This window comes from Tachyglossus aculeatus, chromosome 5 (genome assembly GCF_015852505.1).
Source record: "Tachyglossus aculeatus isolate mTacAcu1 chromosome 5, mTacAcu1.pri, whole genome shotgun sequence".
NCBI lineage: Eukaryota > Metazoa > Chordata > Mammalia > Monotremata > Tachyglossidae > Tachyglossus > Tachyglossus aculeatus.
The window spans coordinates 12,777,742-12,802,767 of record NC_052070.1 but is presented as its reverse complement, the minus strand read 5'-3'; the positions used below and the strand labels follow the sequence as shown (position 1 = coordinate 12,802,767).

General features: G+C 44.0%; 1 protein-coding gene across 1 annotated transcript in view; it reads left to right on the top strand.

The window, feature by feature from the left end:
- Positions 1-25,026, top strand: part of MYOM1 (myomesin 1) — a 215,926-nt gene that overhangs the window by 32,244 nt on the left and 158,656 nt on the right. The window contains exons 3-5 of the mRNA XM_038746922.1: positions 1,278-1,418; positions 10,987-11,263; positions 13,405-13,562. Of these exons, the coding sequence (XP_038602850.1) occupies positions 1,278-1,418; positions 10,987-11,263; positions 13,405-13,562 (576 nt within the window). The remainder of the gene's footprint in view (positions 1-1,277; positions 1,419-10,986; positions 11,264-13,404; positions 13,563-25,026) is intronic.

The window sequence follows — 25,026 nt, the reverse complement described above, 5'->3', positions numbered from 1 at the left end:
TGCTTAACAAATACCATTATATATATAAAAAAAGCACTTAATGTATACCACCACATCCTATGTGTTAAGCCCTGGGGTAGATAAGAATACAATCAAATACCGTCCCTGCCACCCATGAGGCTCAAAGTCTAAAATGGAGAGAAAGCAAGTATTCCCCAATTTCAGATGAGGAAACTGGAGCTCCAGACAGGTTAAGTGACTTGCCCAAGGTCATACAGAAGGCAAGTGGCAGAGCTGAGATAACAACTTGGATCTCTTCCTGTGCTCTTTCCACTAGTCCACACTGTTTCTCCGAAAAATCAACAACAAGAATGTCTTTTGTGCGGCAGCCTTGAGAGCCATGGAAGAATTGAAGTGATTACCTAGGAGTTGGTTTCCTCCCAATCTTTCTTCCAGGACTTCCATGTTTGCTTTTAATCAATCAGTCAATCATATTTATTGGGTATTTACTGTATTCAGAGCACTGTACTAAGAACTTGGGAGAGTACAATATAACAATAATTGTGGTATTAGTTAAGCACTTACTGTGTCAAACACTGTACTAAGCTCTGGGGTAGACACAAGATCATCAGGTCCCACATGGGGTGTATAGTCTAAGTATGAAGGAGAACAGGTATTAAATCCCCGTTTTGTCGATGAGGGAACTGAGGCACAGAGAAATTAATGACTTTCCCAAGGTTACCCAGCAGAGAAGTGGTTTATTACTCTATTTATTTATTTATTTATTTTACTTGTACATATCTATTCTATTTATTTTATTTTGTTAGTATGTTTGGTTTTGTTCTCTGTCTTCCCCTTATAGACTGTGAGCCCACTGTTGGGTAGGGACTGTCTCTATATGTTGCCAATTTGTACTTCCCAAGCGCTTAGTACAGTGCCCTGCACCTAGTAAGTGCTTAATAAATACGATTGATGATGATGATGATGATGGAGCCAGGATTAGAACCCAGGCCCGTGCTCTCTCCACTAGGCCATGCTTCTTCTCTATATTACAAAGGTGGTAGGAGAGTCCCTTGCCCACAAGGAGCTTACAGTCTATAGGGGAAGGCAGACATTACTATAAACAAATAAAGTATGGCTAGGTACGTAAGTGCTGGGGGGTCAGAGCCCCTGATTCCCCAGCCTGGTTGAATATATTTCCCAGACCTTTATTCGATTTGGATCCAAAATCGAACAGTTCTTTATGTTGGATCCTGTGAGTTTCTTCCTGAGGGAATCCTGGCTGGGTTTGAGTGTTTGGTTCATGTTTGGGTCTAATACAGAGGGGTTTATTTCAGACTTAGGGATTCCAGTTTAACGCTAGAAGATACATCGTACAAATTGAGTCCCAAAGCGAAGAGGGTCAAATCAAGCCTCATCTCTGGAGAGGAGAAAGAAAAGCAAGCAACTGACTTAATGGCCCCTCTCTTCACTGGGCGGTGAGTGTTCATCTTTTTCCTCTTTTTTGTTCTGCTGGGGGTAATAATAATTACGGTATTTGTTAAGCTCTTACTATGTGCCAAGCACCGGTAAGGTGGTGGGGATGTTGTCAAGGGGCTTTTTTCAACACCTCCCACTTTCCTCAACTCATTCGGATTTTCCTGGCCTTCCATGTATCTCATGCCATGATTACCAGCTGCTCTGGCAGTAGCATCTTTATAACCAAAAGGAAAAGAATAAAACCCCTGAAAAATCATTTCAAAGGAACCAGTAGTGGAGGTAAGGGTGAGGAATTTCAAAAGTTTAGCAGGTCTCCCCAGAAGGTAGTGAGACTCTCGGTTGGCTGGACGACTCTTCTACCGAGCATGAGTTACTGAGAGTGCTTTGGTTCTCCACTACAAATGTGCCTGGAGCAGTTGACTTAATAATAATAATGATAATAATAATTATGATGGTACTTGTTGAGCTCTTACTATGTGCCAAACACTGTTCTCAACACTGGGGTGGATACAGGGTAATTGGGTTGGACACTGTCCCTGTCTCACATAGGGCTCACATTCTTAATTCCCATTTTAGAGATGAGGAAATCGAGACCCAGAGAAGTGAAGTGATTTTTCTAAGGCCTCACAACAGACAAGTGGTGGAGCTGGGATTTGAACCCAGGACTTCTGACTCCCGAGCCGGGTTCTATCCACTACTCCATGATGCTTCTCAAAGCTTTGGGATACTCTCTGGTGGTGGTGGAAATAAAGTGGTTTTTTTAAATCAAACCTTCTGTGTTCTTAGCAGTAGTAATAGTTTCTACTCAATGCCAACTGTGTGCAGAGCACTCTGCTAAGCGCTGAGAATGAATACACTGATAGGAGGAAATCAGACAAAGTCCTGTCCTCTTCGGAAGCTCCCAGGTGAAAAACTTTAGCTCATTGTCTTTGGGGCTATTGATTGGAAATCTACCCTGGGATTTCCACTTTACTTACAAACTTTCCTATTGTCAAAGTTCTGTTGCTCTCTATTTTGGATTTTGGCAACGTGGAGGTCCTGTCTTGCAGAAAAATTAGAGAGGAAGACATATTAAAGGGTGCAGGTGAACTGGAAAGGTCAGAATCCCCACAACTACTTAGAACCACTCTACGTTTGGGAATCTGGAAAAACAACTTTAGGGCTGGCACTGTTTGAATAAGGGATAAAGACATTTGGCAAATATGTGAAGGAATTCAAGGCATTCTCTTGCTTTTGATAATGGGGAAAGTAAAAAAACCCCAAAGATTACTTATATTTCTTATATATAATAGAATATATATTTTTTATGTATTTCTATATATATTTCTTATATATTTGTATATATTTCTTATATGTAGGGAATTTCTTATATTCCTCCTGAAAAGATAGCAATAATAATTGTGGTAATTGCTCATTCATTCAGGTGTATTTTTTGAAGGCTTACTGTGTGCAGAACACTGTACTAAGGGCTTGGGAAAGTACAACAATGAAAAGCGACATTCTCTTCCCACAGTAAGCGTACAGTATAAGCAGGAGAGGCAGTCATGAATACAAGTAAATAAAATGACAGATATGGACATAAGTGATTTGGGGCTAGGATGGGGGAATCAATCAATCAATCGTATTTATTGAGCACTTACTCAACACTTGGGAAGTACAAGTTGGCAACATATAGAGACAGTCCCTACCCAACAGTGGGCTCACAGTCTGAAAGGGGAAGAGCAAAGGGAGCAAGACAGGGCGATGCAGAAGGGAATGAGAGATGAGGAAAAGTGGGGTTTAGTCTGGGAAGGCCTCTTGGAGGAGGTGAGACTTCAATAAGGCTTTGAAGTGGGGGAGAATAATTGTCAGATTTGAGGAGGCAGGGCATTCCAGGCCAGAGGCAGGACGCGGGCCAGGGGTCAGTGGCGAGACAGGCGAGATGGAGGCCCAGGGAGAAGGTTCGCATTAGAGGAGCAAATGTGTGGTCTGGTTGTAGAAGAAGAGAAGCGAAGTGAGGTAGGAGCAGGCAAAGTGATAGAGTGCTTTAAAGCCAATGGAGACTAGTTTTTGTTTGATGTAGAGGTGGATGGGCAATCACTCGAGTTTTTTAAGGAGAAGGGTGATGTGTCCAGAATGTTTTTGTACAAAAACGATCTGGGCAGCAGAGTGAAGCAATAGTAATAATTATGGTATTTGTTAAGCACTTACTATTCTAAGGGCTGGGGTAGATGCAGGGTAATCAGGTTGTCCCACACGGGGCTCACGCTTTTAATCCCCATTTTACAGATGAGGTAACCGAAGCACAGAGAAGTTAAGTGAATTGCCCAAAGTCACACAACAGATAAGTGGCGGAGCCGGGATGAGAATCCACGTCCTCTGACTCCCAAGCTCATGCTCTTTTCACTAAGCCACGATGCTTCTCATGGACTGGATTGTGGAGAGGAAGGAGGCTGGGAGGTCAGCAAGGAGGCTGATGCAGTAATCTAGGAGGGACAGGATAAGTGATTGTATTAATGTGGTTGTGATTTGGATGGAGAAGAAAGGGCAGGTTTTAGTGATGTTGCTGTTGTGAAGGAAGGACCGACAGGATTTAGTGATGGATTGAATACGTGGGTTGGATAAGAGAGAGGAGTTAATGATAACACCAAGGTTACGGGCTTATGAGAAAGGAAGGATGGTGATGCCCTTCTAGACTGTGAGCCCATTGTTGGGTAGGGATCGTCTCCATATGTTGCCAACTTGTACTTCCCAAGCCCTTAGTACAGTGCTCTGCATGCAGTAAGTGCTCAATAAATATCATTGAATGAATGAATGATGATGATGTCTACAGTGATGGGAAAGTCAGGGGGAGGACAAGCGTTGGGTGGGAAGATAAGGAACTCTGTTTTGTACATGTCAAGCTTGAGATGATGGGAGGACTTTCAAGTAGAGGTGTCTGGAAGGCAGGAAGAGACGGAAGCCTGGAGAGAGGGAGACAGATCAGGGCTGGAGATGTAGATTTGGGTGTCATCTGCATAGAAGTGATAGTTGAAGCCATGGGAGTAAATGAGTTCTCCAAGGGAGCGGGTGCAGATGGAGAATAGAAGGGGACCCAGAATTGAACCTTGAGGGACCCCCACAGTTACGGGGTGGGAGGTAGAGGAGGAGCCTACGAAGGAGACTGAGAATGAACGGCCAGAGAGATCAGAGGAGAACCAAGAGAAGACAAGAGTCGGTGAAACCAAGGTTAGATAACGTTTCCACGAGATGGGGGTGGTCCATAGTGTCAAAGGCAGCCGAGAGGTCGAGGAGGATTAGGATGGAGTAGAAGCTGTTAGATTTGTCAAGAAGGGGATCATTAGTGACCTCGGAGAGGGAGGTTTCTTTGGTGTGAAAGGGATGGAAGCCAGATTGGAGGGGCTCAAGGAGAGAATTGGAGGAGAGGAACTTGAGACAGCAGGTGTAGACAACTCGTTTGAGGAGTTTAGAGCGGAATGGTAGGAGGGAGATGGGGAGATAGCTGGAGGGAGCCAGAGGGTCCAGGGAGGGGTTTTTTAAGATAAGGAAGACATGGGCAAGTTTGAAAGCAGTGGGAAAAAAACCACTGGAGAGCAAATGGTTGAAGACGGCCATTAGGGAGGGGAGAAGGAAAGAGGAGAGAGTTTTGATAAGGTGAGAAGGAATGGGGTTGGGTGCTCAGGTGAAGAGGGTGGCTTTTGAGAGGAGATAGAGAAGCTCCTTTCGAGCTACTGCTGGGAAGGATGGGAGAGTTGAAGAGGGGGCCGGAAGGGGCAATTTTAGGGAGCTCACACCTGACGGTGTCAATTTTCTTAATAAAATAGGTGGGCAGCTCATTGGGGGCAAGTGAAGGGGGACGTCGGGGGACAGGGGGCCTGAGGAAAGAGTTAAATGTCTGGAACAGCTTGCGAGGGTGATGGGCATAGGGGTCACTAAAGGTAGAGAAATAGTTTTGCCAGACAGTGCCGAGGGCAGAGTTAAAGCATGCAAAGATAAACTTAGAGTGGATAAAGTTGGCCTGATATTTAGATATTTGTTAAGTATTTGTTAGATATTTGTTAAGTCCTAACTATGTGCCAAACATTGTTCTAAGCACTGGGGTAGATGTAGGGCAATCAGGTTGGACACAGTCCCTGTCCCACAGGGAGCTCACAGTCTTAATTCCCATTTTACAGAAGAGGGAACTGAGGCAGAGAGAAATTAAGGGAAGTTAGAGAAGCAGCATGGCTCAATGGAAAAAGCACGGGCTTGGGTTCCAATCCCGGCTCTGCCAATTGTCAGCTGTGTAACCTTGGGCAAGTCACTTAACTTCTGTGGGCCTCAGTTCCCTCATCTGTAAAATGGGGATGAAGACTGTGAGCCCCACGTGGGACAATCTGATCACCTTGTATCCTCCTCATCGCTTAGAATAGTGCTTGGCACATAGTAAGCGCTTAACAAATGCCATCATCATTATTATTATTATTGAATGACTTATCCAAGGTCACACAGCAGGCGGGTGTCAGAACTGGAATTAGAATTCATGTCCTCTGATTCCCAGGCCCGTGCTCCTTCTGCTAGACTATGCGGCTTCCTAAGGTCTGGGCTTAGATGGGAACAATAAGTGATGGTATTTATTAGTAATAATAATAATGATCGTATTTGTTAAGCACTTCGTATGTGCAAAGCACTGTTCTAAGTGCTGGGGGGGGATACAATGGAATCGGTGGTCATGGGTTCAAATCCCAACTCCGCCAATTGTCAGCTGTGTGACTTTGGGCAAGTCACTTCACTTCTCTGGGCCTCAGTTGCCTCATCTGTGAAATGGGGATTGACTGTGAGCCTTCCATGGGACAACCTGATCACTCTGTGGCCTCCCCAGCACTTGGAGCAGTGCTTTGCACATGGTAAGTGCTTAATAAATGCCATCATTATTATTATAATTAATTCAGCAACAGATAGGGACGGGCCCTACCCAACAGCGGGCTCACAGTCTAGAAGGGGGAGACAGACGACAAGACAAAACAAGGAGACAGGTGTCAATATCACCAGAATAGATAAATAGAATTATAGCTATGTACACATCATTAATAAAATAAATGGAGTAATAAATATGTACAAATATACACAAGTGCTGTGGAGTGGTTTGGTACCCCACTCTCCTTCTCTTCTACTCTCCCTACTTCCATAACCCTCCTAAAATCTCATCTTCCTTGTCTGAGTCCTCACTTCCTCTCCCCGCCTTTCCTATGCAGTTCGCTATACATGTCTTAAACAGTCTCACACCAGCCTCACAGCATTTATGCACATATCCTTATATTTTACTATTTCTCCTCTCCGTAATTTATTTCAATGTCTCTCTCCCTCTGTAGACTCTGCGTGCCTTGTCTACTCTGTTGCATTATACTTTTCCAAGTGCTTAGTATAGTGCTCTGCACACAGTAGGCGCTGTTTTGGGGCAGGGATCATCTCTATTTGTTGCTAAATTGTACTTTCCAAGCGCTTAGTACAGTGCTCTGCATATAGTAAGCGCTCAATAAATACGATTAAATGAATGAGGTCGTCCCATGTGGGCCTCACAGTCTTAATCCCCATTTTACAGATGAGGTAACCGAGGCACAGAGAAGTGAAGTGACTTGCCCAAAGTCACACAGCTGACAATTGGCGGAGCTGGGATTTGAACTCCTGACCTCTGACTCCAAAGCCCGTGCTCTTTCCACTGAACCACACTGCTTCTCATTATTAAGTGCTTACTTTGTGTCAAATACAGAGTTAAACACTGGAGTCAGTAGACGATATTCAGATCGGACACTGTCCCTGTGCCAAATGGGCCAGATGGGGAATGAATGATTATTAATTTCATTTTATTTTATGTAAGCAAATTATAGTCAAATAGCCAATAAATTATGTTTGGCACACACACCTCTTATCCCTTTTGCCCTCTCCTAGGAGTTTATCTCATCTCCAGTGTCTTCAGAACAAAGATTAAAACCACAAGGCAAGTAGGGAAATATGCTTTGCATTTTCTCTGAGGCTGATGTCCACTGGCATCAGGAAGCTTATAGGACTGAAAACTTTGGAGCGAGCTGGTGCTTTTTTTCCCTCAAATTACCCCTTCCCCTATTGTATGCACAGCCTCAAGAAATCTGGCAAGGAGCTGGTCAGGAATAACTCCTTGGGAAAGACGGATATGTAGTCTGGAGACCAGATTCGTGGGTTTCCTTCTTTGTTCTCAGCTCAGCCACTGATCAAAGTCTTCACTTTCTCTTAGCAAATCAGCATTAAGAAAAGTTCCCAAAGGCATCAACGGACCCCATCTTTTTTACGGTATTTGTTAACTGCTTTCTACGTGCAGGGCACCGTACTAAGCACTGGGATAGATAAAAGCTAATCAAGTTGGACACAGTCCATGTCCCCCACGGGGCTCACAGTCTCAATCCCCATTTTGCAGATGAAGGAAATGAGACCCGTAGAAGTGGAATGATTCTCCCAAGTTCACACAACCCATGAGTGGTGGGGGAGGGATTAGAGCCCAGATCCTTCTGACTCCCGAGCCCGTGCTCTATCCACTAGGCCATGCTGCTTCTTAAAAGCCCCCATGCCAAAGCTTTCTATGTATTTGTCAAAGAATTGCCCACTGCTGAAAAAATCCTTTCGGAAAAGCCCTTTTCCTATGGCTGGCAGTTCAAAATGCCACTGCAGTTATTTCAGCAGGCCAGTTTTAACTTGCAGAGGGTGGGGCTGGGCTGGATTGCTTTATGAGTTAGAGCACCAGAACTATTTGAAGTGCTCAGGAGAGGACATTTCATCAGTTATATTTATAGTTTTGTCATCTCACTGGCACGGCCTCCACGCATGTGTGCCCGGATTGTAGAAGAGGTATGTTCTCTCCCCGCTAAGAACTTACCCTTGTTTGAAGGAGATGAACCCTGATACAGTGGGCATAGGCTTGTTCTCAATTTCCCTTAAATTGTCCTGTGAAGTCATCATCATCATCATCATAACTGTGGTATTTGTTAAGAGCTTCCTAGGTGCCAGGCACTGCACTAAATACAAGATAATCAGGTTGATCACAATCCCTGTCCCACAAAGAGCTCCCAGTCTCAAACCCCGTTTTACAGATGAGGTCACTGGAGAACAGAGAAGTGAAGATTTGCCCAAATTCACACAGCAGACTGTGTGTCTCTGAACCCCAGAGAAGTTAAATGACTTGCTCAAGGTCACACAGAGGACATATGGCAGAGTCGGGATTAGAACCCAGGTCTTTCTGACACTCAGGCCCTTACTCTCTCCACTAGACCACACTGCTGCTTCTCAAGGGCTTCCTAGCCACCATTAGTATGTGTAAGCCAAAGATAATCAAGAGGATTAAACTTCCCTTCTTCCCTTGTACTGGCTAGAGTATGGGCCTGAGAGTCAGAAGGTTATGGGTTCTAATCTCTGCTCCACCACTTAACAATAATAATAATAATGATAATGGCATTTATTAAGTGCTTACTATGTGCAAAGCACTGTTCTAAGCGCTGGGGAGGTTACAAGGTGATCAGGTTGTCCCACGGGGGGCTCCCAGTCTTCATCCCCATTTTACAGATGAGGTAACTGAGGCCCAGAGAAGTCACTTGACTTGTCTGGGCCTCAGTACTCTTGTCTGCAAAATGGGGATTGAGACAGTGACCCCCAAGTGGGACAAGGACTGTGTCCAACCCGATTTGCTTGTATCTATCCCAGCGCTCAGTGCAGTACCCAGCACATAGTAATCACTTAACAAATGCCATAATTATTATTATTATTAGCTCTCTAAATCATGCCAGTTCCAAGGTGTGATGACATTTCCATGATCCCAGTCAGGGAGAGGGGAACTTGGAAGACTACAATGGAAATTGTCATCTAATAGTAGGTCTCTGCTCAAACTCATTTTGGTTCCCAGCATGAGTGAAACGTATTGGATCCAAGTTTATATCATTACTACATCTCTCCGGCTGAGAGTGGTCTAGAGGATGAAGCTCGTGCCTGGGAGTCAGAGGACCTGGGTTCTAATCTCAGCTCTGCCATATGTCTTCTGTGTGACCTTGAGCAAGTCATTTTACTTCTCTGGGGTTCAGTTACTTTGTCAGTAAAATGGGCAATAAGACTTCGAGCTCTCTGTGGGACAGAGATTGTGTCCAACCATATTATCAATCAATCAATCAATCATATTTATTGAGCACTTACTGTGTGCAGAGCACTGTACTAAGTGCTTGGGAAGTACAAGTTATCTTATACAAGTCTAAGATTATCTTGTATCTACCCCAGTGCTTAGGACAGTGCCTGACACATAGTAAGTACTTTACAAATACCATCTTTAGAAAAACGACTTCTTTCTATGTACTAGTGCTTGGGGAGGAAATTGAAGGGGAAAATGAAATAAATTGCCATTTTAATTTTCTCAGAAACAAAGTTGACAGCTCTTGCCTGTCTGAAGTTCAGAATTTACCCAACGTTCCTGGAGGATGAACAGATAATAATACTAGTAATAGTAATAATAATGATATGCACTGTCCTAAGTGCTGGGCTAGAAAAAAGACAATCATGTTCCACATGGGTCTAACAGTCTAAGTGGGAAAGAGAACAGGAATTGAACCCCCATTTGGCAGATGAGGGGACTGAAGCACAGAGAAGTTAAATGACTGACCCAAGGTCACACAGTGGGTAAGTGGTGGAGCCGGGACAAGGACCCAGGGCCTCCAGTCCTGTGCTCCCTCCACTAGGACATGCTGTGTCCAGATTTCAATGTGAGCCCGTTGTTGGGTAGGGACCGTCTCTACATGTTGCCAAATTATACTTTCCAAGTGCTTAATACAGTGCTCTGCATACAGTAAGCGCTCAATAAATATGATTGAATGAATGAATGAATGAGTAAGGAACCATGTCCACTGAATGTCCTCCTCAGATGGGGATGATGGTTCTCCCAGCGGGGTAAGAATTAACAATATCAATCATGATCACTCTGAAGAGATTCTAAATTCTGATCCCCCGAAACTTCAGTGTAACCAAGGCCAACTGTGTCCTGCATTGGTGAAATACCTACAGATTTTGCAGTAAAGAGACAAAATAATAGAGAGTGTAGTTTCTTTGAATCTTTTGAAGAACCGATCATTTTTGCCCTCAATCGTACATAAAACACAGCTTTGATTGACCTTGATTTTTCCTTTTCTTCACCTTCCTCTCCATCATAAACGGAGGCATTCTTACAGGATCCTAGTTGCCATCATGGCTGACACTGCTTAAAGTAAATACATAATTGAAGTGCCGTGCGGATAAATCTTCAATTTCAAGTTTTATCATTTGCACCAGCCAGGGAAGTATGCCAACACAACTGAAGAAGTATTAAAACTGACAATACGGGTATCTTTTACCATCTCAGAAATATATCCTGAACTTTCTAATGGCTTTAGAGTGAATTCTTTACGATCCATGCATCTGCTTTGACTATTTTCCAGTTCATTCGAAGGATGCTACCTTATCAAGCAGCCGTGTATTTGGAAGGGGGATGCTCGCTCATAAATTGTTGTTTGGTAGAACAACTCCAGCATTACGACCAGTGTAACTGGACTTTATTCTTTCTTCTAGTCAAGTAAACACCAGTGGAATTGCAGATTCAGAGGAAGAAAAGATCAAAGAAGCTGCTGCCTATATTGCCAAAAGGAACCTCTTCGCTACTACTGAAGGAACCACGGCAACCAAACAGTCGTCTTTGGCAACCAAACAGTCCTCTTTGGCAACCAAACAGTCGTCTTTGGCAACCAAACAGTCTTCTTTGGCTTCTGAGCAGGAAGAGATTTTTGAAAAGAAGTCAAGGAAAGTAGCGATTCGAGAAAAGGCTGAACGCATATCGCTGAGAAAAACAGTAAGAAAAGGCCGATCGGTGGATATGCATGCGACAGATACTGGATATAATGCCTGCCTCAGGGGAAGGGTGCATGTTAATAATAATAATAATGATGATGATGGTATTTGTAAAATGCTTACTATGTGCCAAGCACTGTTCTAAGCACTGGGGGAGATACAAGGTAATCAGGTTGTCCCAAGTGGGGCTCACAGTCTTAACCCCCATTTTACAGATGAGGTAACTGAAGCACGGAGAAGTGAAGTATTCAATGTATCTTTTAAGCACTTACTATGTGCCAGACACTGTACTAAGCACCAGGGTGGATACAAGCAGTTTGGGTTGGACACAGTCCCTGTCCCACGGGGGGCTCACAATCTCAATCCCCATTTTACAGATGAGGTAACCGAGGCTCAGAGAAGTAAAGTGACTTGCTCAAGGTCACACAACAGACAAGTGGCAGGGCCAGGATCAGAGCCAGTGACCTTCTGATTCCCAGGCCTGTGCTCTATCCATTAGGCCACGCTGCTTCGTAGCCTCTAGACTGTAAGCTCATTGTGGGCAGGGAATGTGTCTGTTTATTGGTGTATTGTCTTCTCCCCAGTGCTCAGTACAGTGCTCAGTATATGGTAAGCACTCAGTAAATATGATTGAATGAATGAATAAGTCCTGTGGGGTTGGGTGGGGAAGACCCAGGTGTTTAGGAGGTAGGGTTGGTGGTGGCGAGAGGTAATCAATCAATCAATCAATCAATCATATTTACTGAGCCAGGAAGACTTCCTGAAGGAGATGGGATTTCAGTAGGGCTTTGAGGATGGGGAGAGTGCCAATCTGTCTGAACTAATATAATAATAATAATGATGGTATCTGTTAAGCGCTTACTATGTGCCAAATGCTGTACTAATTGCTGGGGTGGATACAAGCAAATCGGGTTGCACACAGTCCCTGTCCCACTTGGGGCTCACAGTCTCAATCCCCATTTTATGGATGAGGTAATTGAGGCACAGAGAAGTGAAGTAATAATAATACTGTTAATGATGGTATTTGTTAAGCGCTTACTATGTGCCAAGCCCTGTTCCTAAGCGCTGGGGTCATCAGGTTGTCCCAAGTGGGGCTCACAGTCTTAGTCCCCATTTTACAGATGAGGTAACTGAGGCAGAGAAAAATGAAGTAGTAATAGCGATAATAATTACCTAAGCGCTGAGGTAGATGCAAGGTCATCAGGTTGTCCCACATGTTGCTCACAATCTTAGTCCCCATTTTACAGATGAGGTAACTGAGGCACAGAAAAATGAAATAATAATAGCAATAATAATAATGATGGTATTTGTTAAGCACTTACTATGTGCCAAGCACTGTTCTAAGCGCTGAGGTAGGTACAAGGTCATCTGGTTGTCCCACATGTTGCTCACAATCTTAGTCCCCATTTTACAGATGAGGTAACTGAGGCAGAGAAAAATGAAGTAATAATAGCAATAGCAATAATGATGGTATTTGTTAAGCACTTACTATGTGCCAAGCACTGTTCTAAGCGCTGAGGTAGATACAAGGTCATCAGGTTGTCCCACATGTTGCTCACAATCTTAGTCCCCATTTTACAGATGAGGTAACTGAGGCAGAGAAAAATGAAGTAATAATAGCAATAGTAATAATGATGGTATTTGTTAAGCACTTACTATGTGCCAAGCACTGTTCTAAGCGCTGAGGTAGATACAAGGTCATCAGGTTGTCCCACATGTTGCTCACAATCTTAGTCCCCATTTTCCAGATGAGGTAACTGAGGCCCAGAGAAGCGAAGTGACTTGCCCAAAGTCACACAGCTGACAAGAGGCAGAGCTGGGATTCGAACCCACGACCTCCCAAGCCCAGGCTCTTTCCACTGAGCCGCGCTGCTTTTCATGCTACTTGCCCAAGGTCACGCTGCAGACACGTGATGGAGCCGGGATTACAACCCATGGCCTTTTTACTCCCAGGCCTGGGCTCTATCCACTCATCATGTTGCTTCTCACAATCTATAGCAGGGAGGGAGTTTTCCAGGAAGGAGGGAACTAACAATGACCCAATAAATGAAAGCGAAGCCTTTTTGTATAAATTCTGATTCAGATAGCGTATTTTAGAGGATGGGCATTATGATTTGGAAATATTTTGATGATGTGTTTCAGTTAGAAGAGACCGAGACCTTCCACAGAAAACTGAACGAAGATAGTCTTCTACACGCTCCGGAATTCGTCATCAAGCCTCGTTCCCACACCGTCTGGGAGAAACAGAGTATAAAATTACACTGCACTGTAAGGGGCTGGCCAGAACCTCGTGTTACATGGTAGGTTCCTATTTTTATCAGAATTATTGCCGGGTTCTAGATACCCGGGTGCTAAATAAACTGTCCCTTCGGGGGAAATCTGTTTGGATGCTCTGTATAGAGAAGTCAAAGTCTTTCTTTTATGGTATTTGTTAAGTGCTTATAATAATAATAATAATAATAATAATAATAATAATAATAATAATAATGGCATTTGTTAAGCGCTTACTATGTGCAGAGCACTGTCCTAAGCGCCGAGGGGGAATACGAGGTGATCAAGTTGTCCCACGTGGGGCTCACAGTCTTAATCCCCATTTTACAGATGAGGTAACTGAGGCTCAGAGACGTTAAGTGCATTGCCCAAGGTCACACAGCAGACATGGGTCGGAGCGGCATTCGAACCCATGAACTCTGACTCCAAAGCCCATGCTCATCCCACTGAGCCATGCTGCTTCTCTATTATGTACCATTATTCATTATACCATCATTCATTATTATGTACCATTCATTCATTCAATCATATTTATTGATTATAAATTATAATCATTATAAATTTATAATGGTATAAATTGTACCATTATGCCATTTTATCATTATTCATTATTATGCACCATTCATTCATTCATTCAATCATATTTATTGAGCACTTACCGTGTGCAAAGCACTCTACCTGGCTCTGTACTAAGCCCTGGGAAGATAGAAGAGGATCGGTAGGACACAGTCCCTGTCCCCCATGGAGCTCACAGTCTTAATCCCCATTTTACAGATGGGGGAACTGAGGCCCAGAGAAGTGAAGTGACTAGCCCAAGGTCACAGAGCAGGCAAGTGGCAGAGCCAGGATTTTTTGACTCCCAAGCCTGAACTCTATCCACTAGGCCTTGCTGCATCTTGAGCTGTCGAAGAGAGGAATAAATTGAAACATTCTGTTGTGAAAGGAAGAGAAAATGTTTTTGCCAAAATGCAGGAGTCAGAGCGTACGCCAAATCAGTAGTACATTTCTCTTTTTCACCCTGTATTCAGTTTTGTTCCTCTCAGTTGAAAACAAACAAAAGCCAAGCCAATACAAGGAGCAAAAGAACAAAGTCAAGTTCAACCAACCCTCTTCCTGTTACCCTTGAAGACGGCCGTTTTGATGGCATGTGTAGTCAGAAACAGTGTTTTAGTGGATTTAGGTGAGAAAAGGATAACTACCCATTCCTACATAGGCATGCTACCTGAGGACTAATTGTCTAATGACAATAATAATAAGGATGGTATTTGTTAAGCACTTACTGCATGCCAAGCACTGCTCCAAGCGCTGAGATAGATGCAAGGTAATCAGGTTGTCCCACGTGGGGCTCGTGGTCGTAATCCCCATTTCACAGATGAGAGAACTGAGACACAAAGAAGTGAAGTGATTTGCCCAAAGTCACACAGCTGACAAGTGTATTACTCTATTTATTTATTACTCTATTTATTTATTTATTTTACTTGTACATATCTATTCTATTTATTTTATTTTGTTAGTATGTTTGGTTTTGTTCTCTGTCTCCCCCTTTTAGACTGTGAGCCCACTGTTGGGTAGGGACTGTCTCTATATGTTGCCAACTTGTACTTCCCAAGTGCTTAGTACAGTGCTCTGTACACAGTAAGCACTCAATAAATACGACTGATTGATTGGCAGAGCCGGGATTAGAACCCACGACCTCCGACTGCCAAGCCCGGGCTCTTTCCACTAAGCCACTCCGCTCCTCATATCCCCCATATTTTCTTATGTCCTTCAGAAAGATAAATTGACTTATGGATGCTACCCGATTTACATTCAATCTACCGGTATCTGTTTCCATAGAAGAATGTGCCACTTTTTAAAAATAATGATACATAATGATAGCATTTGTCCAGCACTTACTATGTGCAAAGCACTATTCTAAACGCTGTGGTGGATACAAGGTGATCAGATTGTCCCACGTGGGGCTCACAGTCTTCATCCCCATCTTACAGATGAGGGAACTGAGGCCCAGAGAAGTGACGTGACTTGCCCAAAGTCTCATAGCTGACAAGTGGCAAAGCTAGGAGAAGCAGCGTGGCTCAGTGGAAAGAGCACGGGCTTTGGAGTCAGAGGTCATGGGTTCGAATCCTGGCTCCCCCACATGTCTGCTGTGTGACCTTGGGCAAGTCACTTCACTTCTCTGAGCCTCAGTTACCTCATCTATAAAATGGGGATTAAGACTGTGAGCCCCACGTGGGACAACCTGATCACCTTGTATCCTCCAGTGCTTAGAACAGTGCTTTGCACATAGTAAGCGCTTAACAAATGCCATCGTTATTATTAGTAGTAGTAGTATTAGAACCCATGACCTCTGGCTCCCAAGCCCATGCTCTTTCCACTGAGCCACACTGCTTCTCTTTTTCTGAAACAGCTTTTTTGGAGAGGTCCAAACTTTTGATTGTTTTTATGATTTTTTATCTTTTAGGGCATTTATTATGCGCTGCCTACGTGCCAGGCACTATTCTAAGCACTGGGGTCGATGCAAGGTCATCAGGTTGGACCCAATCCACGTCCTACTTGGGCTCACAGTCTTAATCCCCACTTTACAGATGAGGTAACTGAGGCAGAGAGAAGTGAAGTGACTTGCCCAAGGTCACACAGCAGGTGTGACTAGAACTCAGGTCCTTCTGAGTCTCAGGCCCGGGCTCTATCCACTAGGCTTCTCCTCCTACTTCCAAAATGTAGGTGGCTGGCTTTGTTCATAGAGAATGGAGATATGTGTCTGATCGAAGGCAATGAAAAGATACTTTTTTTGATAGTTGTTGATCCAACTGGTCTGTTTTGACAACTAGTTCCACTCACCTCCAAAATTAGGAGAGGGAGGAGGAAGCCAGAAGAGTCAATCAATCAATCAATCAATCACTCGTATTTATTGAGCGCTTACTGTGTGCAGAGCACTGTACTAAGCGCTTGGGAAGTACAAGTTGGACTCTGTAGTGTCCCCCTCAGAGGGCCCAATCAGAGAGTAAAATAATGGTACTTGTTAAGCGCTTACTATGTGCTAAGCAATGTTCTGAGCACTGGGTTAGATGCAAGGGGAAGCAGCGTGGCTCAGTGGAAAGAGCACGGACTTTGGAGTCAGAGGTCATGGGTTCAAATCCCGGCTGCGCCAATTGCCAGCTGGGTGACTTTGGGCAAGCCGCTTAACTTCTCTGTGTCTCAGTTACCTCAACTGTAAAATGGGGATTAAGACTGTGAGCCCCCCGTGGGACAACCTGATCACCCTGTAACCTCCCCAGAGCTTAGAACAGTGCTTTGTACATAGTAAGCGCTTAATAAATGCTACTATTATTATTATTATTTATTACAAGGTAGTCATGTTGAGCCCCCTCCTTCCTCTCCCCCTCCTCCCCCTCTCCATCCCCGCACCTTACCTCCTTCCCTTCCCCACAGCACCTGTATATATGTGTATATGTTTGTACGTATTTATTACTCTATTTATTTATTTTACTTGTTCATAGTTATTCTACTTATTTCATTTTGTTAATATGTTTTGTTTTGCTCTCTGTCTCCCCCTTCTAGACTGTGAACCCACTGTTGGGTAGGGACCATCTCTATATGTAGCCAACTTGTACTTCCCAAGTGCTTAGTACAGTGCTCTGCACACGGTAAGCGCTCAATAAATATGATTGAATGAATGAATGACACAGTCCCTGTCCCACAGAGGGCTCGCACGGTGACTTTGGGCAAGTCACTTAGCTTTTCTGTGCCTTATTTACCTCATCTGTAAAATGCGGATTAAGACTTTGAGCCCCACGTGGGACCACCTGATTACCTTGTATCTACCACCGTGCTTGGCACATAGTAAGCGCTGAACAAATGCCATTATTGTTATTATTATTATTAGTCCCCATTTTCCAGATGAGGTAACTAAGGCCCGGAGAAGTGCCCGAGGTCACCCTGCAGACAGGTGGTGGAGCTGGGATTAGAACCCATGACCTTCCGACTCTTTGGCCCGGGCTCTAGCCACTAGGCCAGGCTGCTTCTCTGAGAGTACTGTTGGGGAGGAATTAGAGGAGCCAGGTTGGTGGGAAGAAGGAGGAGCTTTGGCCATCTCTGAGGTGAGACGAGGGAACTATACACCCGGAAGACCCCGGAAAAGCACCCGCTGTGGACCCCGTTCACGGGGCACGGGGCATGAACAGAGAACTCCCTGCAAGTTCAGAGTCCAGGGAAGGACTGAGCCAGCCTCCTGCCCCTGAGGAGAAGAAGAAGAGGAACGTGAGCTCTGGGAAGTTCAGGGAAATCACAGAACGTCCTTGGGGGAAAGTAGTAGATTCAGGGAATGACAGTTTGAACTAGAAGTGCTTTCTTTCGTTTCCTTGTTAAGAACATATTAAATATGGTTGAGATCTCAGATCGGGGTGTCTGCCCAAGTAGAGGCTGGGGAAGAAGCTTTGGGTGCCGGGGAGATTGGAACTGGGGAGCTGCGTGAGTGGGCCTTGTCTTTGGGCTAGTCTCCATTCTTTCATGCATTCAGTTGTATTTATTGAGCACTTACTGTGTGTAGAGCACTGTACTAAGAGCTTGGAAAGTACAATTTGGCAATAGAGACGATCTATATCTGTAGGCTGGAAACTCCCTGTGGACAGGGATGGCATCGTCCAACTCTGTTTTATTGTACTCTCCCAAGGGTTTAGGGCAGAGTACACAGTAAGAGCTCAATAAATATGATTGAATGAATGAATGAGTACTCTGCACACGGTAAGCGCTCAATGATTACCATAGATTATTGATAAAGGCGGGATGGTACTTTCATTCATTCATTCATTCATTCAATCATATTTATTGAGTGCTTACTGTGTGCAGAGCACTGTACTAAGCACTTGAGAAGTACAAGTCGGCAACATATAGAGACGGTCCCTACCCAACAATGGGCTCACAGTCTATAAGGGGGAGACAGACAACAAAACAAAACATGTAGACAGGTGTCAAAATCGTCAGAACAAATAGAATTAAAGCTATATGCATATCACCAAAATAAATAGAATAGTAAATATGTACAAGTAAAATAAATAGAGTAATAAATCTGTACAAACATATATATAGGTGCTGAGGAGAGGGGAAGGAGGTAGAGTGGGGGGGATGGAGGGGGAGAGGAAAAAGGGGGCTCAGTCTGGGAAAGCCTCTTGGAGGAGGTGAGCTCTCAGTAGGGCTTTGAAGGGACGAAGCTTGGTGGATGTGTGGAGGGAGGGCATTCCAGGCCAGGGGAAGGACGTGGGCCAGGGGTCGATGGTGGGATGGGTGAGAACGAAGTACAGTGAGGAGGTTAGCGGTGGCAGAGGAGCGGAGGGTGCGGGCTGGGCTGGAGAAGGAGAGAAGGGAGGTGAGGTAGGAGGGAGCGAGGTGATGGATGGAGAGCCTTGAAGCCAAGGGTGAGGAGTTTTTGCTTGATGCATAGATTGACAGGCAGTCATGGGAGATTTTTGAGGAGGGGAGTAACATGTCCAGAGCATTTCTGTACAAAGATAATCCGGGCAGCAGAGTGAAGTATAGACTGAAGTGGGGAGAGACAGGAGGATGGGAGATCAGAGAGGAGGCTGATGCAGTAATCCAGTCGGGATAGGATGAAAGATTGAACCAGCAAGGGAGCGGTTTGGTTGGAGAAGAAAGGGCAGATCTTGGCCATGCTGTGGAGGTGAGACCGGCAGGTTTTGGTGACAGATTGGATGTGTGGGGTGAACAAGAGAGCAGAGTCGAGGATGACACTAAGGTTGCGGGCTTGTGAGACGGGAAGGATGGTACTTTCCATCACACAGAGATACTCCCTACCCAACAACGGGCTCCAGTCACCTCTAAAACTTCGGGGAGATACCTGAACTGTAAAATGTGGGCAGTGATAATAATAATAAAAATTATTATTATAGTATTTGTTAAGTGCTTACTCTGTGCCAAGCACTTTTCTAAGCTAGGGTAGATACAAGGAAATCAGGTTGTCCCACCTGGGGCTCATAGTCTTAATGCCTATTTTAGAAGTGAGGTAACTGAGGCCCAGGGAAGTGAAGTGACTTGCCCAAGGTCACACACGAGGCAGGTGGTAGGGGTGCAGGAACTTGGGGAGCAGTGTGCGGGACACCCTCAAAACCTGCTTTAGAAGAATGGGAGACCTGAAGACTTAAGCTCCTTGTGGGCAGGGAATGTCTCCCACCTCTGTTCTGTTGTAGTCTCCAAAGCGCTTAGTACAGTGCTCTGCACACTGTAAGTGCTCAATAAAGACCATTGATTGATTAATAGACTGATTTAGTCAAAATAAAATAGAATTTTATTTTGTTGGTATGTTTGGTTCTGTTCTCTGTCTCCCCCTTTTAGACTGTGAGCCCACTGTTGGGTAGGGACTGTCTCTATGTGATGCCAATTTGTACTTCCCAAGCGCTTAGTACAGTGCTCTGCACATAGTAAGCGCTCAATAAATACGATTGATTGATTGATTGATTGATTGATTGATTTAGGATCCAGCAGAGATTGACCAGGGTCTGGACGCTTCTAAAGTGACGCCAAGATCTCTGCGTCATGGCCTAGTGGAGAAAGCACTGGCTTGGAAGTCAGAAGGTCAGGGTTTTAAATCCTGGCTCTGCCACCTGTCTGCTGTGTGACCTTGGGCAAGTCACTTCACTTCTCTGGGCCTCAGTTACCTTATCTGGAAAATGGGTATTAAGAGTGCGCGCCCCCTGTGGGACAGGGACTGGGTCCAACCTGACTATCTTATATCTACCCCAGCGCTTAGAACAGCGCTTGGCACATAGTAAGCGCTTTAACAAGTACCAAAAGTATTATTTAGAGCTGAAAACCTCCAGTAATGTCACACCCATACTGGTGAGGAAGCATCGGCTAGTGGATAGAGCACTGGCCCGAGAGTCAGAAGGTCATGGGTTCTAATCCTAATTCTAATTATTATTTTTTACAGTATTTGTTAAGGGCTTTCTATTCATTCATTCATTCAATCGTATGTCTTGAGCACTTACTGTGTGCAGAGCACTGTACTAAGCGCTTGGGAAGTACAAATTGGCAACATATAGAGACGGTCCCTACCCAACAATCAATCAATCAATCAATTGTATTTATTGAGCGCTTACTGTGTGCAGAGCACTGTACTAAGCACTTGGGAAGTACAAGTTGGCAACATATAGAGACAGTCCCTACCCAACCATCAATCAATCAATCAATTGTATTTATTGAGCACTTACTGTGTGCAGAGCACTGTACTAAGCGCTTGGGAAGTACAAGTTGGCAACATATAGAGACGGTCCCTGCCCAACAGCGGGCTCACAGTCTAGAAGGGGGAGACAGACAACAAAACAAAACATATTAGCAAATAAAATAAAATAGAACAGTAAATAGTAAATATGTACCAATATGTACATATTCCTTCTATGTGCCAGGGGCTGTACTAAGTGCTGGGGTAGGTACAATGCGATCAAGTTGGACACAGTTCCTGTCCCACATTGGGCTCACAGTTTTAATCTGCATTTTATAGATGAGGTAACTGAGGAACAGAGAAGTAAAGTGACTTTCCCAGGGTCACACAGCCAACGAGTGGCAGAGCCAGGATTAGAGCCCAAGTGTTCTGATTTCCAAGCCCGGGCTCTTTCCACTTGGCTACGCTGCTTCTCAAACTTTCTGCCTGAAAAGTTTAACTGAAAAAAAAATCTCAGTTGTTTTGCCGTTTCTTAAAAGAACCATCTTGCACTTCCCGAGCACTTAATACAGTGCTCTGCACACAGTAAGTGCTCAATAAATGTGATTGAATGAATGAATGAATGAACATTTTCTGATGGGAAATTGATAGGCCATTGTCAGAAAGTACACATTGGATTAAGTATTAGTGTGCTGAATTATGGCTATTTGCAGTTTATGTCTTTATGCCTAAGGCTGCAGTTGTAAAAATTCCAAATGTGTATTTCATAGATTTTTTAAAATTAATAACTATAAGCCATAATCACTGTCAGCCTTCCACACCACCAAGGTAAAGAATAAATAACACAATTTGGCTCTAGGGAGAGCGTTCTGTTCCATTACAGTATCTGCTTTTCTATCCTGCAGAGCTCAAAAATGTCAATAAATGGGATTCCCAAATCATTCATTCAATCGTATTTATTGAGCACTTACTGTGTGCAGAGCACTGTACTAAGCGCTTGAGAAGTACAAGTTGGCAACATATAGAAACGGTCCCTACCCAACAGCGGGCTCACAGTCTAGAAGGGGAAGACAGACAACAAAACAAATTAACAAAATAAAATAAATAGAATAGTAAATATGTACAAGTAAAATAAATAGAGTAATAAATCTGTACAAACATATATACAGGTGCTGTGGGGAGGGGAAGGAGGTAAGGTGGGGGGGGGGATGGGGAGGGGGAGGAGGGGGACCCTGGAGAAGCAGCGTGGCTACAGAAGCAGCGTGGTTCAGTGGAAAGAGCTTGGTCTTTGGACTCAGAGGTCATGGGTTCAAATCCTGGCTCCGCCAATTGTCAGGTTTGTGACTTTGGGCAAGCTTCTCTGTGCCTCAGTTACCTCATCTGTAAAATGGAGATTAAGACTGTGAGCCCCTAGTGGGACAACCTGATCCCCTTGTTACCTCCCCAGCACTTAGGACAGTGCTTTGTACATAGTAAGTGCTTAATAAATGCCATTATTATTATTATTATTACTGATTAAGAATGCGGCACATATTTGAAAGCACTTTGAAAATTTACCTTAGGGAAAATAGATCTAGGAGAAGGGTATGTGTTCCACATAGTTCTTTCTTTTTCTGCAGTTGTTTCTTGGAGCTGGTGATGATTTAACTGTCCAAAGGGATCTTGGGTCTTAGCTATTTATTCATTCAATCCATTCATTCAATCGTATTTATTGAGCACTTACTGTGTGCAGAGCACTGTACTAAGAGCTTGGGAAGTACAAGTTGGCAACATATAGAGATGGTCCCGTGAGACCCACGGGATGGGACGGGAATTTGAAGGAGCATAGAAGGAGCATGGCCTCTATATGGCAACATATAGGGACGGTCCCTACCCAACAGCGGGCTCACTGTCTAGAAGGGGGAGACAGACAACAAAACAAAACATATCAACAAAATAAAACGAATAGAATAAATATGTACAAATAAAATAAATAAATAAACAAAATAAATAAATAAATAGAGTAATAAATAATAATAATAATAATAATGGCATTTATTAAGCGCTTACTATGTGCAAGGCACTGTTCTAAGCGCTGGGGGTATACAAGGTGATCAGGTTGTCCCACGTGGGGCTCCCAGTCTTCATCCCCATTTTCCAGATGAGGGAACTGAGGCCTAGAGAAGAGAAGTGACTTGCCCAAAGTCACACAGCTGACAAGTGGCAGAGCCAGGATTCGAACCCACGACCTCTGACTCCAAAGCCCGGGCTCTTTCCACTGAGCCATGCTGCTTCTCAATAAATACATACATAATAAATATATACATACAATATATACATAAATATATATATATAAATAAATATATACATACATAAATAAATACATACAAACATATAATAATAATAATAATGGCATTTATTAAGCATATATACATATATACAAGTGCTGTGGGGAGGGGAAGGAGGTAATCGGTCGCCTAATCCTGTCAGTTCTACCTTTGCAACATTTCTAGAATCTGCCCATCCCTCTCCATCCGAACGGCCACCATACTGACCCAAGCTCATTTATCTACTCTGACAGTTATTCCTCAAGTAGGATATTCTTCTTTTCGCAACATCCTCACTCCATGTGAAGTGGGTAGGGGCCAGTGAGATGTCAAAATTGGAGAATGGTTCCTCAGTAGTAGCAAGGCATAGTGCCTAGAGCATGTGCCTTGGAGTCTGAAGGTCCTGGGTTCTAATCCTGCCTCCACCACTTGTCTGTGTGGCCTTGGGCAAGTCACTTCATTTCTCCGTCCCTCAGTTCCCTTAACTGTAAAATGGGGATTGAGAGTGTGAGCCCTATGGGGGACTGGGACCGTGTCCAACCCGATTTCCTCTTTTTCATTCATTTAATAGTATTTATTGAGCACTTACTGTATGCAGAGCACTGTACTAAGCGCTATAATTTGGCAACAGATAGAGACAATCCCTACCCAACAACGGGCTCACAGTCTAGATCCACCCCAGTGCTGGGCACGTAGTAAGCACTTAACAAATACCAAAATTATTGTTATTATTAGTTCCCTTAACTGCAAAATGGGGATTCACAACCTGTGCTCCCTCCTACTTAGAATATGAGCCCCACGTGGCACCTGATCAATCAATCAGTTGTATTTATTGAATGCCTGCTATGTGCAGAACACTATACTAAACGCTTGGGAGAGTACAATGCAACAGAATTAGCAAACTTTTTTCCCAGCCCATAAGGAGATCACAGTCTGGAGGGGGAGACAGATGTTAATATGACTATCTTGTATCTATCCAAGCACTTGGTACAGTGTTTGGCACATAATAAGGAGAAGCAGAGTGGCCTAATGGATAGAGCATGAACTGGGGAGTCAGAAGGACCTGGGTTCTAATCCCGGCTCTGCCACTTCTCTGCTGGATGACCTTGAGTGAGTCACTTCACTTCTCTGGGCCTCAGTTCCCTCACCTGTAAAATGGGGATTGAGACTATGAGCCCCACGTGGAACAAGGACTGTGTCCAACTCAATATACTTGTCTCCACCCCAGTGCTTAGTACAGTGCCTGGCACACAGTAAGCGCTTAAAAAATACCGCAATTATTATTATTATCATCTGAGCCTAAGTTACCTCATCTGTAAAATGGGGACTAAGTTTATGAGCCCTATGTGGGACAGGGACTGTGTCCAATCTGATTAGCTTTTATCTGCCCCAGCACTTAGTACAGTGCCTGGCACATAGTAAGCGCTTAACAAATGCCATAAAGAAAAGTAAGTGCGAAAAAAGCACCACCATTATTATTATCATTATGTTGTGTGAGGATGGGGAGGATAAATCTTATGATGCCTCAGGCCCACTGCCCCTCAAGTTTTATTTATTCATCTATTATTTATTTATTTACTTATTTATATTAATGTCTGTCTCCCCCTCTAGACTGTGAGCTCGTTTTGGGCAGGAATGTCTCTATTTGTTGTAATACTGTACTCTCCCAAGCGCTTAGTATAGTGCTTTAGGGCTCAGGAAATACGAATGAATGAATAAGAGTAGACATTTTCTCCTTCAGCTCCCTCCAACAGAAAGAGGGAAGGTTGACCCCCTTTTCACCTATCTACACCACAATTCATTTTGGTACAATCCCTTAAGTAACACAAATTTAAGTTGTCTGCAGATCCGGGTGCGTGGAAATTGAAGAGAAAACAAGAAATCCAAGGGGCTATTGTTTGCCAGGCCTTCCCCCTGTGAAAAATGTGAACTCATTAGAAAATTAAAACAGGATTCAAACGGGAGTTAATTGATTTTCCCTGGCACATGAAGCAAGGCATTTACAAAGCAAACAGC